The sequence below is a fragment of the Diabrotica undecimpunctata genome, chromosome 3 (genome assembly GCF_040954645.1).
Source record: "Diabrotica undecimpunctata isolate CICGRU chromosome 3, icDiaUnde3, whole genome shotgun sequence".
Lineage (NCBI taxonomy): Eukaryota > Metazoa > Arthropoda > Insecta > Coleoptera > Chrysomelidae > Diabrotica > Diabrotica undecimpunctata.
In genome coordinates, this window is record NC_092805.1 from 92958716 (window position 1) to 92975431 (window position 16716).

Consider the following 16716-nt stretch of genomic DNA (forward strand, 5'->3'; position numbering starts at 1 on the left):
AACAAATCATTAGATAAAAAAAGTATGATTGATTTAATAGATATTGGACTTCCAAATTATATAGCTGATAGAATTGATCGAGACACTTTGAAAGAAACGGAAGATCTCTTCAATGAAATTAGAGGTTTAGAACACTTAATTAAAATTAATACTTCAAAAACAAACGAAAAATGTTACTTTGAGAAAAAACAAGCCTGCAAAATTTGTGAAAAAGAAGGAAAAGGTTTACGCTACCACCTGGAATCAAGTTGCTGGTTCAGAAGCAAAACTGATATTTCGAAAAATCAGCAGGTAAGAACTGTCAACAACCATAAATTAGAAATAGAATTAAATGAAACAAATCCAAAAAACTGTTATTACCACCACTAATTAGAATCAAGTTACTATTGAATGACACTTTAGAGATCTATGGAGTATATGATTCAGGAGCAAATGTGTCATTGATTAATGCAAAATTATTACAAATAAAAGCACATAATAGAGGTGACCTTCAAATAGTAAACTTGAGGACAATTAATGGTGTTAAAAAAACAAATGGTATAGTAACACTTAAGATAAAAATCTATGATATTGAAAAAGAAATGGATGTATTTATTGTAGATAATGAAAATTTCAATTATGATTTTTTAGTTGGGTTAGATTGTATTAAGAATTTCAGATTAATTCAAAATGAAGATCTAAGAATCACACAATACAACAACTCTAAAGAATTTGAAAATTTGTCAATTATTGATAATATGAGTATTCCTGAGTTTCCAGGTAACACATATTTAAATGCATCTAAAGAAAATATTAGTGATATATACAAATATGAAATAAATTTTAATGAGAGTATAAATACTGACAATTTTGAAATAGCAATTAACCATTTAGATTTAAATCAGCAATCAGAAATTGAACAACTGATTAATAAATATAAATCAGCATTTGCTAAAGGCAAATATGATGTAGGTACTATAAGAGAGTATGAAGCTCATATTGACTTAATTGTAGATAAATACTGCTCCAAACGTCCATATAGATGTACCATTGAAGATAGAAAGGAGATAGAAAGTCAGATAGCAGAACTTTTAGAGAATAATTTAATTGAAGAGTCATATAGTCCATTTGCGGCTCCAGTGACACTAGCATACAAAAAAGGAGAGGACAAAAAGACAAGACTGTGCATAGATTTCAGGGAACTAAATAAAATCGTTGTTCCTCAATCACAACCTTTTCCATTGATCGAGGACTTAATGGTAAAAACTAACAATTGTAAATATTTTTCTACTTTAGACATAAATTCAGCATTTTCGTCACTTCCAATGAGAGTACAAGATAAAGAAAAAACAGCATTTGTGACACAAGGTCATTTCCAGTGGACTTGTCTCCCATTTGGTTTGAAGACGGCTCCAGCAATTTTTCAACGGATTTTAAGCAGCCTTATAAGAAAATATAAACTCTCAGACTTTACAGTCAATTATATAGATGATATCCTAATTTTTTCAAAAACCTTTAATGAACATATATTACACTTGTCCAAGTTATTTGATGCAATATTAAATGAAGGTTTCAGACTAAAATTTTCTAAATGTACCTTTGCAGAACAATCAGTAAAATACTTAGGACACATAATAGAAAATAGTTCCATAAAACCTTTAAAAGACTACTTGATTGCTGTGAAAAATTTCCCTGTTCCAGAAACTAGAAAGAATGTACGTCAATTCTTGGGAAAAATCAATTATTATCATAAGTTTGTCCAAGATATTGCAATAATTTTAGACCCTCTGCACAACTTATTAAGAAAAGATGTTGATTTTATTTGGTCTAAGGAGTGTCAAGAATCTTTCGATAAAATAAAGTCATTACTTTGTTCAGAACCAATATTAAGGATTTTCAACCCTGATTTACCAATTAATATATATACAGATGCCAGCATAAAAGGAGTAGGAGCTGTATTAAAACAAATTGATGAACACGGATGTAGCAAGCCAGTGACATATTTTTCAAAAAAATTAATGGAAAATCAAAAGAAAAAGAAGGCAATATATTTAGAATGTCTAGCGATAAAAGAAGCTATAAAATATTGGCAACATCTACTCATTGGAAAAGAGTTTATAGTATATTCAGATCACAAACCTTTAGAAAATTTAAACATAAAAGCTAGAACAGATGAAGAATTGGGAGACTTGACATTTTACTTATCTCAATATAATTTTAAAGTAAAGTATAATCCAGGAAAATATAACCAGGAAGCAGACTGTTTAAGCAGAAATCCAGTTTTAGAATCTCAAGAAAATACAGATGAAGTATTAAAAATAGTAAACCTGATCATTCTGGAAGATATAAAAATTGACCAACTCTCAAATATTGATTTGCAAAATAATAAAACTAAATACAGTTTCAAATATGATATATATTATAAAAAGTCAAACAGAAAAGACAAAATTATTTTATCTGAAGCTTTAAGTAAAACATTGATAAAAAATGTACACAATACTTACTGTCACTTAGGAACAAACCAGATGTTAAATAAAATATCACCATTTTATACAGCCAAAAATATGACTACAAACATTAAGAAAATATGTGATAACTGTGATATCTGCATTAAAAATAAATCAAGACGGAAACCTAACTATGGTTTAATGTCACAATTAGGACCAGCTACATATCCATTTGAAATTGTCTCCATTGACACCATTGGTGGTTTTGGAGGATCTCATTCAACAAAAAAATATCTTCATCTATTAGTAGACCATTTCTCAAGATATGCCTATTGTTTGACATCAAAAACACAAAACTCTGATGACTTCATAAAGATAATTAAAATGGTAACACAAGATCACAAAATTAAAACTGTTATGACTGATCAATATCCTGGAGTCAACTCAAAAGAATTCAAAGATTTCCTACAGATCAATAATATCAAAATGATATTTACTGCTGTTGATGCACCATTTTCAAACGGTATCAATGAAAGATTAAATCAAACATTGGTTAATAAAATTAGATGCAAAATAAATGAATGTGGCAGGAAAACAGCATGGACAACAATTGCTCAAAAATGTGTAGAGAAATATAATGAAACTGAACATACCATCACAAAATTTGCACCAAAATATTTAATAGAAGGAGAAAATATAAGCATCCTGCCACATGAATTATCATCTAAAGTCGCACATGCTGATCTCGAACTAGATAGAACAATTGCCTTAGAAAATACAAAAAAAATCACATAATTATAATAAAAAGCAGTTCGATTTACATAGGAAGGAAATTCATTTAAACATTGGGGATTTAGTATATGTGGAGAACGGTAACCGCATAAATAGAAAGAAGTTAGATGAATTAAGGATTGGACCATACAAAATATTAAAGCAGATTTCCAATTCAATTTATGAAATTGATACTGGGCATAGGAAAACAGAATCAAACTTCTTTCATATCACTAAGCTTACTCCAGTATTGAAAACAAATATTTAGTGAACGTTCAATATTTGTTTTAAAATTTCTTCTCCAAGGGGGGGAGATGTAAAGAAAAACTATTGTTTTGTTTTCCTTTAATAATGTTTCTATTTATATTCTCATTTTGTTACGCCACTGTCAAAACATTAAGTTCTTCTTTTTGTTTTTATGTTAGACATACTTGTGAGGTGTTTTGACAGTGACAATTCATTAATCTTAGGATTGTCAATTGTCTGGCCATTATTACTTTTGCCTGTAATTTGTAAAATTAGAATATAAGCTTTAAATGTTGTTTCTTTTTTACAGGTAATGTATTTGTTAATAATTATTATTGTACAAAAAATAATAAAGTTTACTTTTTTATAGAGAAACGCAGTTGAGTTTATTTTAAAGTTTGCTGATAAAAAATCTTACATATATATATATATATATATATATATATATATATATATATATATATATATATATATATATATATATATATAGTAAACTCTTAAATATTGCGGAAATCTGCAAGAAAGACTCTAATGTGTATCAATTGTTTCGCCGAACGTTTTCGCCAAAGAGAATTAATTTGGCTTCTTCAGGGCCGAAAGAGAATAAATTAATTAGCTACCATATATTATCTATTAAAACATTATTGATCTTACCGTAACTTAGAATTGTAGAGTTAGAATATTAAAAAACTTAGCTAGTAACATAGTGGTGTTTTTTGTTACTATGTGCAAAAAAAGTTTTTTTGTAAGGTTTGAAATGTATGGTAGCTTTGAACTTGACACGTAAAGGCTTACCCAAGGTTAATCGAAAAACCCAATGTAACTACATTTAAAAGGAGGTAATTCTTTGAATTGTCGGCAATAACTAAATTTTTGATTTTTAGATAGTTTAAAAGTGAGGTTCTGTTTTAGCCAGAACGCAAGCGCTGACAACTTCATTGTTCTTATGAATCTTTATGTCGTTAAGGTTCATTGGTAAAAAAACGAATGAATTTAAATCCCAGTATAGGGAAATATTATTTTGATTTACTTTATTTAATTATATTATATTGTTCATGTATTATTGCATCTTATTGAGATGTATCTAAGAAAAGCAAGGGAATGTTATATATTTTTTTGTGTTAATGAAAATTAATTATAAAGGTATGTTAGTTGTTAATGGAATGTTAATGGAATGTAAATGTTAATGTTAGTTGTTTTGTGTTAATGAAAATAATTAATTTTCATTAACACAAAAAAATATATAACATTCCCTTGCTTTTCTTAGATACATCTCAATAAGATGCAATAATACATGAACAATATAATATAATTAAATAAAGTAAATCAAAATAATATTTCCCTATACTGGGATTTAAATTCATTCGTTTTTTACCAATGAACCTTAACGACATAAAGATTCATAAGAACAATGAAGTTGTCAGCGCTTGCGTTCTGGCTAAAACAGAACCTCACTTTTAAACTATCTAAAAATCAAAAATTTAGTTATTGCCGACAATTCAAAGAATTACCTCCTTTTAAATGTAGTTACATTGGGTTTTTCGATTAACCTTGGGTAAGCCTTTACGTGTCAAGTTCAAAGCTACCATACATTTCAAACCTTACAAAAAAACTTTTTTTGCACATAGTAACAAAAAACACCACTATGTTACTAGCTAAGTTTTTTAATATTCTAACTCTACAATTCTAAGTTACGGTAAGATCAATAATGTTTTAATAGATAATATATGGTAGCTAATTAATTTATTCTCTTTCAGCCCTGAAGGAGCCAAATTAATTCTCTTTGGCGAAACCGTTCGGCGAAACAATTGATACACATTAGAGTCTTTCTTGCAGATTTCCCCAATATTTAAGAGTTTACTATTTAACTAATCTGCAAAGATTAAATTTCTTTTCTTTTCTATATATATATATATATATATATATATATATATATATATATATATATATATATATATATATATAAGAAAAAAGAAGTACTTGTGACTCGTTTGGAACAAATATATAACTGTTTTGGATGGGTTGGAGTCAATAAATCTGATGTGACATGATGATGAAAAGATGTCACTAACAAAATTTTAACTTTCCAACTAAATTTTAAAATGTATATTGTCCATTATTTTAAATGTTATATTTTATATGTGTGTTTTTAATGTTGAGTGTCGTAGCTTTACAAAAATAATCTCAACGACTACGTCTTGAAGAAGGAATAAAAGAATTCCGAAAGCTCGACCAAAAGTCAAAAGAGTGTTTCTATAACATCCCGGCCAAACCTACTGACTGCAGCCCTAATAAACTGTGTTGTATGTATATATATATATATATATATATATATATATATATATATATATATATATATATATATATATACATATATATATATATATATATATATATATATATATATATATATATATAAGTATGTATATATATATATATATATATATATATATATATATATATAATTCTAAAAGTCGCATCATTTAGATAAAATAATGAGATAAACGAAATACCAAATAGGTATTTCAATTAAATCATACATAAAAAGTATGTTCCTACCTAATCATTACCCGGGTGATTAATCTTCGTTGGTAGTTATTGTTTCAATAACAAATATACGGCATAAATATTTATATTTTATATACTTTCAAAACAATTTAAAAATAAATAAAACAAAATATTGCGTCTGTATGGTAGTAAACAAATTATGTAGTAGCAAACAAATATACAAAATAAATTATTTTTCCCTTATAATGTGTCAGTATTTAACTAATAAGCGATTAAGTGATCTCTAGACATTAATATTTTTCGTTTAAAACAAATACTTGTATAAAAAACAGGTCGTGGATACAAATAGATAATTTTGTAAGGTTACTCACGATAAACGCCAAATGATACAAAAATCCCGGATAAAATATATATATTTAGACGGTTGCGTTTGGATTTAATTCGAGTCTCTTACCATTCTCTTACACGTGTTAATGGGTGTACCCATACGTACATGGTCTACCCTGTCTACTCGTGGTTAGAGAGACTTATAAATAGATTGGAACTAAATCAAAAGTCAAAACGTACCGGCGGCTAGTCTGGCAATTATATGTAGCAAAATAATTACCAGACTATACTTTTAGGGATCTCTAACGAAGAATTTCTTTAATCGTTATGTCGATAGCGATTAAAGTAAACTGTATACCAAAGCTTAATCAAGTCATTCAGAGCGATGCTAGGATTATTTATATTTCACTAAGTATCATCATCAGCCCGTTGTACTGAAGGAAGGTCTCCTTCCCTGTTTGTATCCAGAGTGCACGGTCTTGCGGAATATGGATTCAAGTTTTCGTCATCTTTCGCAGATCATCTTGCCATCGTGTAGGTGGTCTTCCTCTATTTTGTTTATCTGTCGTTGCTCTCCATTCGCTTAATTTGCGTGGCCACTTTCCATCCTTCATCCTTGCCACGTGACCAGCCCATCTCATAGGTCTTCGTTTGTGATCCTGTCCTTTATTGTTACTCCTATCATTGAAAACTCCATCCTTCTGTGTACTACTCATAGTTTTAAAGCATTGTTTTTGTTAGGGACAGTGTTTCCGCACCGTAGGTCAATACTGGCAGAACACACTGATCGAAGACTTTCCGATTCACATCAATCGGTATGTTGTCTATTCTTCTTTATGCCTCAGCTGTTTGGTTGTCCTTGTCTATTCCAATTTCGTGTCCAATGTATATGTATTTATCAACAATTTCTACTTCGCCTTTCTGAATTTTTAAATTGTTACTAGGCATACAAAGTTTCGTCATGTATTTTGTTTAGTTTATTTTGGGGATATTTATTTTTAAACCGATTTCTTTGCAGATGTCCTATCAAAACTATGTCATCAGCATAATTCAGGTGGTGTACTCTTTCCACGTCGATAATTACCCCTTTATGATACCATTCCAATTTTTTAAAAGCACGTTCTATGGCAGTTATAAAAAGCTTTGGTGATAGTGTATCACCCTGTCTGACACCCCTTCGAATTTTTATTTTGTTACTATTTTCGTGTAACTTAATTAAGTTTGTTAACATATGATTTTAATTATTTAAATATGATTCATCCATATATTATATTCATTGGCATAACAAAAATTTATATACTAAACAAAGAACAAGAGGTATTTAAGAATGTCTGGACAAACAAGTTTCAAAATAAGAATTCTCCTTTAAGAAATGAGAATAATCGATAGCGGCGGTAGCTAAATTCAAATGGTTTACTAAATTTTAGATGCACACCCTATTTGTAGATACTTTAAATGTTAATGTAATCGTCAGACTTAGCACCAGAAGTATTTATATAGACTAGGTGGACGTTCATTATAAACAACATTATACAAACTATTAGAAAATTCATTATAATCAACTGGGCAGCTGTAGAATACATATGACGTTCATTAACACAGTAGAAATCGTATATAACGACATAACGCAATCGATAACGTATGAAATAAAAATTAAATATAGGAATTAATTCAGTCACCTTCTATTAGTTTTATAATAAACGATATAATAAAATAAATAAAAATCTATACTAAAATACAAAACTTTAGTTTAACAAATTATACTAAATACAAAAGATAAAAATAAAAGTCATTTATCATATACCTAGATTATTAGGTAGCAAGCAATGAATATGATTTAATACCACAAGATTTAATAACACAGCGGCAGAGTATTGTATTGCAGAATACAGAGCCAGATTGTCAGTTTAGGGCTGCTCTGTCGAAAAGACTCAACAGAACCACAATAGACAGAACAAACAATGTAATAATAACTACCCTGTAGGAGTTTTTGTCAGATATTGTATCGGGCGCGGCCTCCTGCGAATGGGGAATGCTCTCTGGGTATTCGTAGCACCGACACCTAGAGAACAAAACTGAAAAGGCAGTAGATATAAAATGCACACCTGTGAAAATGGTGATAACATAATATGTTACGGGTCGCTGTCCAGAGCAAGTCTGGAGTCGACGTTGGACGTTACGTTGATAATAATGTGTAGAGGAGGCTGGCCCCTGTCATACAATCATCTACATGAAGTATGATTTGTGCATCCCCTTTACATGCAGCCATTGCTGCTGCTACTCGCGTTGCCCACGGTCCTGCCCGAAATAATTCCTCGGTAGCATTTATGGCAAATGACTGTTTACATAAAGCTACCACAGTGCTGCATCACTGTACCATCAGCAATGCAGGGCATAGAAATTATCTTAACGTTTTAAAAACCATTGAGGTAGAAAAAAAACGTCGACTTTTGAAAAAACTGACTTGTGAGGAATCCGGAGAATTTTTGCTTCAAAAAATTAAGCCCATGATGAAAAAAAAAACAGACCAAAGTAAGAATTCCAATACCACCAAAAATACGCTTGGCAATAATATTACATTATTTGGCCACTGTGGACAGTTACCAAAGTTTGCATTATTTATTTAAAGTATCATCACCAGCAATTTAGCTGATTGTGCCGGAACTTTGTAGAGGAATTACTATCGTTTTAAGGACCAAATTTAAATTTAAAGGACAATCCGCATCGGGTATTTTATGCTTTTTTGTGGTTTTTGGGTGAAGAATCGCACAACAATCTCGCACTAGCATATAGCTCTAAAAACATCAGCACTTGGTCATTGCTCCACTCAACCATAGTTAACGAAAAATTTACCAAACAATAAACGAATAAGTCCGTGCACCGACAAGACAGCGAGCAGCATGTGAGCAATCACTGTCACTCGCACTGCAAGTCCTTTGATTTTCTTTAAAAAAACTGCCAATGACGGAGCGTACGACAGCGGCAGTGGCATGAGTAATGGCAGTGTGAGCGACGTATTTACATACTCATGCTGCCAACTTCCCTGCTCACTGCTGAGGGTGCTAAAGTGAACTGCATGTAAAGGGGGTGTAAGACTCTGGTCCTACTGGCCTTTCGACATATAACCGTTAACGAGACCCCGCCTCTACGAGTAAGTCCGACAGCAGTCGGGGTGTTATGCTCATGCTAGCGTGGGGCTGCACCTCCCCTCCCCCGCCCGCGTAGTAACAATGTTGCAACGTGAACACCCATCCGTGATCCACCACAGACGAACTATAGAACTATAGTACCGGCCTCGCACGTATGACAGGTAGCAGCCGCCGAGAAGCCTAGTCCTCTACCACTAACCTCCAGGGTGTATATGTGCCACAACGTTAAATCTAGCTGAGTTTGCAGCTAGAGTTTGTAGCTCGTTTGAATACATTTAGATTATGTGGAATGAGAGTAGAGTGATCCCAGGGGGGCTCGTCTCGGATACTAGAACTGTCCACCAAGACGTAACTCGTCCTCTGTGGTTGTCCGCGATCTCGACACCTCAAACGACGGCCCTCACCTCTCATTCCTCTCCAATAGCGCTTCTTACGACAGGCAGAAGGTAAGTCCCAGCATGATTCTATCGCCGCTGCTAGACACGTGGTATTCCATTAGTCGCCTCTTACGAGAGGCCGGAATGAAGTAAAGCTTGGTAAGCAAAATGGCAGCTGTCGTTAGAGTTCAATGAAACCTCCGCTAGCAAGCCTCCGCTCCCCAAAATAAATTCTTTTAATTAGCTAGGTGCGCTGTTACAAATTGTGAACACCGCAGTACTCAATTATGTCGTAGAAGCCCATACATTGGAATATTGGTATATACTAAATTACTGTGCAGTCACATCAATTGCTAACGTTATAAACATTAAGATCATAATACGACGTACTCAAATCGGAACGATAGAATTTCTCCCTGCGAAAAATGTCTCTTAAAGGAGATTGAATTATTGCGTAGATATACTGGACAAATTACAAAATAAATTCGAGGAGTAAGAAGTAGAAAAGTAATCAAAATGGTTTAAGAAATAATGCTTAGCACTTCAAGACGCTAACAACATAATCCAGAAAACAATACACCCCAACAATACCTGGAGAGATAAAACAAAAACTCCGTTTATTCAGGCCGCCTACGGAGATACAAAATTAGTAATAATCGAAAATGCTATAATACACTCAGAGCCGATATTAGGGAGTCGGCCGTGTGTAAAGACTTAATGTGCCGTCCCCTCTAGAGAATGTTTCATATTTTTATTAATAGTTAACGATGACATAAACTCATTTACCCGTCTAATAATAAAAGTAAAACACTAATAAAAATGCAAAAAAAATTGAAACGCAAAAGTATATTTTTTGGCCAACACAGTTATAAAAGTAAAAAAATACTTTACCAATTATACTAAAAATAAAACATTTTAAATAAAAATAGACATTTTATAATTAGAAATTCAAAACAACAGTATCTAGTCAGTAAATACAATTCAATAACAAAAAGTACTTAAGCAGAAATCTCGTGAAACGAAATGTATATAAATCAGTCCTTCTACAAAGACTAATATTCCTAATATTTATTTATAAACTAAGGTTTCTAGCTTTCTGCAAAGCAAATTTGTCAATAATTTTGGTAATATCAATTTTTTCAGAGAATTCGTGTTCGATATAGATGATAGCCAAATCTGTAAGTTTTCCTTGTGTCATATTAGTTCTTAATAATGTTAAATTTACTGAAATTTCTTTCTAATATTGCAGTTTACTGATTTTAGCCTGGAAAATATGTTTGAATAAAGTTCTTGTAGCGTTGTGTACTGTTTGTATCTTTTACGATACTTTCTTCCTTCTGTACCTATAACTTAATATTAAAGTCCATGGAGGTTTTCATAAAGTTATGATTAGTAATATTATGAAACTCATACAGAAAGCAGAACATTGAATACAACTCAGATAATAAGGTAAATATTTCAATTAGCGAGGAAATGGCCTGTTCAAGAATTGCAAAATAGCAAGCAGTCTGAACTGTTGTGCGGGATTTGAAACTGGTACATCACTGCCTTCGTAATTAAATAGACAAACCTTTTCTTTAACTTAGGATAGGATATGAAATAGATAGGATAGGATAGGAAATTCAGGATCAATACCTAAATATGTAGCAAGCATTTTTGCTAATTCGACAAATACTTTAAAACTATTGTAAGATCTTTGGACTTCCGAATATTTTTTAAGATTATCTAAGACTTAAATGCTTATAGCGATCTTTAATTTAGAATTTTGAAGAATTTTACTTAAGTCATTAAAACTTGATAACAAGGCATATCAAATTGCAAATGTAAACAAAAATTTAAATATTTCTAGACTTTTAATTATTGGTTTAGCACCTATTTTTGTTTTAGTGCTTCCGATGGAATCTTCAATAAAGGCATTTAATGAACTAATATGTTTTGTAGGTCTTTTAGTTTAGTTTAGGTCTAATACCATCCATACAACTTTCCCGCCTAGAAATGTCAGCACTAGACCTGACAGCGTCATTAATGGCGCTCCATACACGGCACTTGTGATAGCATCGATATCAAGAATCCCTATTAGTTACTGGAAATAATAAATATCATATCTATCTTACCATTAGTAGTATTCACAAGACTAATGGCAAACGTTATTTGTTCTGTGTGATTAATATTTGTGTGTTATCTTATTACGAATAGATTCAGAATAGATTCGGCTGAAATATTGATTCTCTTATTTTAACAATGCTGCACCAAGTGGTGTGGAATATGAGTTTTGATATCCTCCATTTATTGACATTATTAAGGTGTTATGAATAAGCCGATACCAGTTTTGCTGATAATAAAAAAACGTATTGCCGCCACTGCCACGAATGTTGCTATTAAATGAGGAATATGCCAATATACGTAACGAGTAGACAATATTGGACTGACATATTTTGCAATACACTAATTTCTACGCCATGGAAAAAATTGGACTTGGATATTTTTATTTTTTAATAACTATTTAAAATTCAGCATATTTATTCGACTTATGATAAGTATTTTTATTTTGAGAAATACGTAATAATTTTGATTGATTAATTTGTTTTGGTCGCCCACGTGCGGTGCATGAGCTACACATCTGCTAGGATCAGCCCTGAATACACTATTTGGTCATTCTAGGAGTTTTGGAAAAATCAATTTTCTACGCAGTTACTCTTAACACCAATGATCATTTGTAAGTGACCTAAACACGTTTTGTTCAATGCCAGATAAAATTGTGCAGTATGCTGATGATACCAATATTCTCATGTCTCACAGTGAACCCATACAACTGATGGAAAATACCAATGTTGCGTCTACTGAATTGAGCACATATTGTAAAAATAACGGACTCAAGCTCAACGTAATAAAAACACATTTTATGCGTTTCTTACCAAAAAACTTAACTCCAAATTCTGACTTTTATTTACACGTGGACGGCAAATCATTAGAAAGTTATACTACAACGAAATTTTTGGGGGTAACCCTAGATCATAAACTTACATGGGAACTCACGTAAATCATGTATCAGCAAAGTTAAGTACATGTAGCTAAATAATGCGTAATTTAAGAGAAACAGTCTCATTTGATATATTGCAAATGATTTACTTTAGTTTAGTCCAGTCTGTACTTCAGTATGCCTTAATATTTTGGGGTTGCTCATCTCATCTTGAACGGGCATTTATAGCTCAGAAGAAAGTTTTAAGAAGTATGTATGGTGTTCCATTTTCAGGTAGTTGCAAGCCACTATTTAAGAAGTCTAATATTTTAACACTACCTAGCCTTTTAATTTTCCAATTAATATTGCACATTGAGGAAAACAAGCTCAAGTTTGACAGAAATGAGGACATTCACTCACATGATACTAGTGGTAAATCAAATTTTCGACAACCTTTCTTTAGATTAGGTGTATCCCAACATGCACCTGAATATATTAGAATAAAATGTTACAATAAAATAGTCAATATATTAACTCTCAGTAATTCTTCACATAAAGGTTTTCACCAAACTGTGTATTTTTTTTTAATGGACAACACATTCTACAGTGTTGATGGATTTTTAAATTTTTAACATTTTTGCAACAATAAGTAGTTCTAAATTTGTATTTGTAACTTTTATTTCTTATTTATTTTATTGTAATCACTGTTTTATTTTAATCATGTGTACTTTTACTATTTATATTGTACTCTTTTGTACTAAAATTTTGACTAGTCCGATAAGATTTATACATTTTTTGTAAGAATTGTGTAAACTTTGTGGATGAATAAATTCTATCTATTTATCAAAGAAACAAAACACAACTGTCGAGGTTACAGTCATACTCCCTACGAACCCTTCACTACTAAACAAGATAAAAATGTCAACCATCTTTTTATTACCAATATGTACAGTATGCTAGAATATGAAAACAAGCTATATTGGAACAGTATTGTCCTCACAGACCAAACAGTAGCACATAATAGACCGCATCTCATACTATTTTTTACAATTAATAAACTATCTAGACAAACAAAATCAATTAACACGGCGTGGTAACAACTACTGCGTGTTAAATACAAAGACAAGATTCGTCACAAAGGATAAAAATTTCATTGTGTACAGTTAAAATTTGTTTAACACTAAAGACATACGCATACTCTGCATATTTGGCTAATCATTAATTGGAGTACATTGGTTGTGAGAAATCTTCAGCGTAAAGTAAGAACACTCCACACCAAGACGCTATCTAGGAGGACAAAGTCTAATAAAGATGGGTAAAATGTTAGATTGCTAATTTAGCAAACTATTTCAGCAACAGTCCGAAACATTTATTAAACACCACGCAATTAGCTTAGTAGATGACATAACACCCCTTGAATTGAGGCAAAAAGAAATGCGCAGAAAACATCTATCCAAAGTAGAAGAAACGCGGATTTGAATGGGAAAACCACAGCATGGATGGTGTGTAAATGAGGTCAAGACTATGGAACACGAGTTCTAAACGTTGAAGGTTTTACAAGAGAATTCTTGGAATTCCTACTATTTAATATACATATGTAAAAATAAATACCAACTAAAATGTAAAAATTATTTAAAAAAAAACTGAAAACACACTACTTAAGACTTAAAAGTAATATCTTTCATTAATATTGGAATAATATTTTAAAAAGTTTTCTCACATTCTTATAAATATTTGTCTCATTCAAATATATCTATTAAATTTAAGCACTTACCATATCAACTCTTTGAAACCAGTCCATATTGGGATCAAATGCTTGTCTGTGTGTTATGTTTTTACCTTGGTAAGGAAAAATTGCACCAGGCCACATCATAGATGCAGAATATCTATCATTACCTTGGTCTTCATTCCATCTCTATAACCAATAATGTTTGTTCTTTTATAACGGAGGGCTAATTAGAAACTTTGAGATCATTTATTACCAACACTGCTAGTTAAAAATAAGTTAAAAAAACAAAAAAAAATGAAATCAAAAATGCATAATAGAGCTACAGAGCTGGATGATCATGTATCAATTGAAAAAGTGAAAATATATATAGTATAAATTTTGCTTCAGAAAAATAGATGATCCAATAGAGGTATTAACTATATATAAATGGTTACAACTAAAACAGACCACTAAGTACCTAAATGTTGTGGATATACTTAGATTTATCAATCATTGTCGAAACAGGTACTAATTCGATATTTAAGTAAATTGTCGATTTTTGAGTTGGAAAATAAACTATATTTGATTTGTTCATAGTCACAAAAGCACTTTTATTTTTACAAAATTTGTGTTTATCAAAGTACTTAATTTAAAAACTTAATTTGTTATGTTGTTGAGTGTATAATAATGTGTGGTGAAGGTGAACTGAGTATACGTGAATCGTGGTGAGACTAAGTATCCTGCTTGGGAATTTGAGAACAGAGTAGGATGTTACTGCCAAATGCAGCAATTTATAAAGAAATTGTATCAACAGTTTATAACCACTGTTAACAGACATGTACATGTGCACTTTTTAATGAATATTTTTATTGTCTTACAGTTTTTTTACAATATGTTTGCATTACTGATAGCTTTAGAATGATATTTTTTTTGTTAATTAATGTTAATTTTCTAGTTACTTATAGTGAAAAAAAAATGTTGTTTTTTATTCTGGCCAGATGACCAATGGTCATGGGGGAATAAATGTTTCATTTATTAGGAGAGCTATTACTTTAAGCAATTCCTGTATTTTAAAGCAACAAAAACAAACACTTCTAAATCTAAATCTACAATATATGAGCTGATAAAGATATGGTTAAATAAGCAGTTACGAATGGAGTGAAGTAGTGGTATTATTAGCAGATCAGCTGGAATGTGGAAACTACTGTGGAAGCATATTGCTGAACGCAACATACACAATAATGTCCAATGTCATTTATGAGAGGCTTAACCTGAAAAACTACTTGGCAAATACCAATGTGGCGTCTGCAGGCAGAAGTCAACAGATATTTGTTCTAATAGAGATCCTCAAAAAAACATGTGAATATAACATCGACACACGTCATCTATTCATAGGTTTCAAAAGAACATTTAAAAATATACACAGAGAATTCTTAAAAAAAAAATAAAAAAATCAAATATACCAACAAAAACTAATATTATTGATAAAAGAAGCTCTAAAAGTAGAAAGTAAAATCTGGATACAAAACGAATTAACGGAAACAATAGATGTGAAAAAGGGACTACATCAGGAATGTCCGCTTCCAGTCCTGGCCCCAATTAAAATCAAACATTGACGGAAGACACTGAGAAGACAAATTAAAGTTTGGCTATCCCGGCCAAACAACTTGCCTGAACTTAGTGCAGCTCTTCATACAATATGGGACGAATTGGATATTCAAAATTTAATTACCACAATGCCAAGGCATGATATTAACAACAAATGACATAAAGATTATTTTGTTTTAACTCTTTTTACTGACAAAACTGCTTTTTATTTTTTTAATTCTTGAATAATGCCATATGTTTTTATAAGTAAATACGTTTTTTGCATAAATTGTTTCTTATTTACATTTAATGTTCTGCCTTAAATCTATACCCAATTTATAAACGGCAACATTGCAGAGTAAGTGAAGAGGTGAATATTCATTGATAATAAATCTATTAAGCAAACAACTGCAATCCAAATGTATTAGGAAACAGAATAAGAAGAAGACTGAAGCTGAGATACATACAAGTAGAAGAAAATTATATAAAAATCTTAAAAATTAATAATTTGAGAAAAAAGCTCAAAAGAGATCAGAATGGAGGACAATTACTCTGGAACAGGCCAAGACCCAAAAAGGGTTGTCAACTCAGTGATGATAATGATGATAAATAAGCAGTTAATTTACAATAAATGGGCTTCTGTGATATTATTATATCT

At 31.2% G+C, this 16716-nt stretch overlaps 1 protein-coding gene across 2 annotated transcripts in view; it reads right to left on the minus strand.

Annotated features, from left to right (window-relative positions):
• The window catches only part of LOC140437061 (bis(5'-adenosyl)-triphosphatase enpp4-like), a 71003-nt gene that overhangs the window by 52428 nt on the left and 1859 nt on the right, over positions 1-16716 (minus strand). For both annotated transcript variants that reach the window (XM_072526309.1, XM_072526308.1), the window contains exon 2: positions 14538-14678. In XM_072526309.1, coding sequence (XP_072382410.1) covers positions 14538-14678 — 141 coding nt within the window. The remainder of the gene's footprint in view (positions 1-14537; positions 14679-16716) is intronic.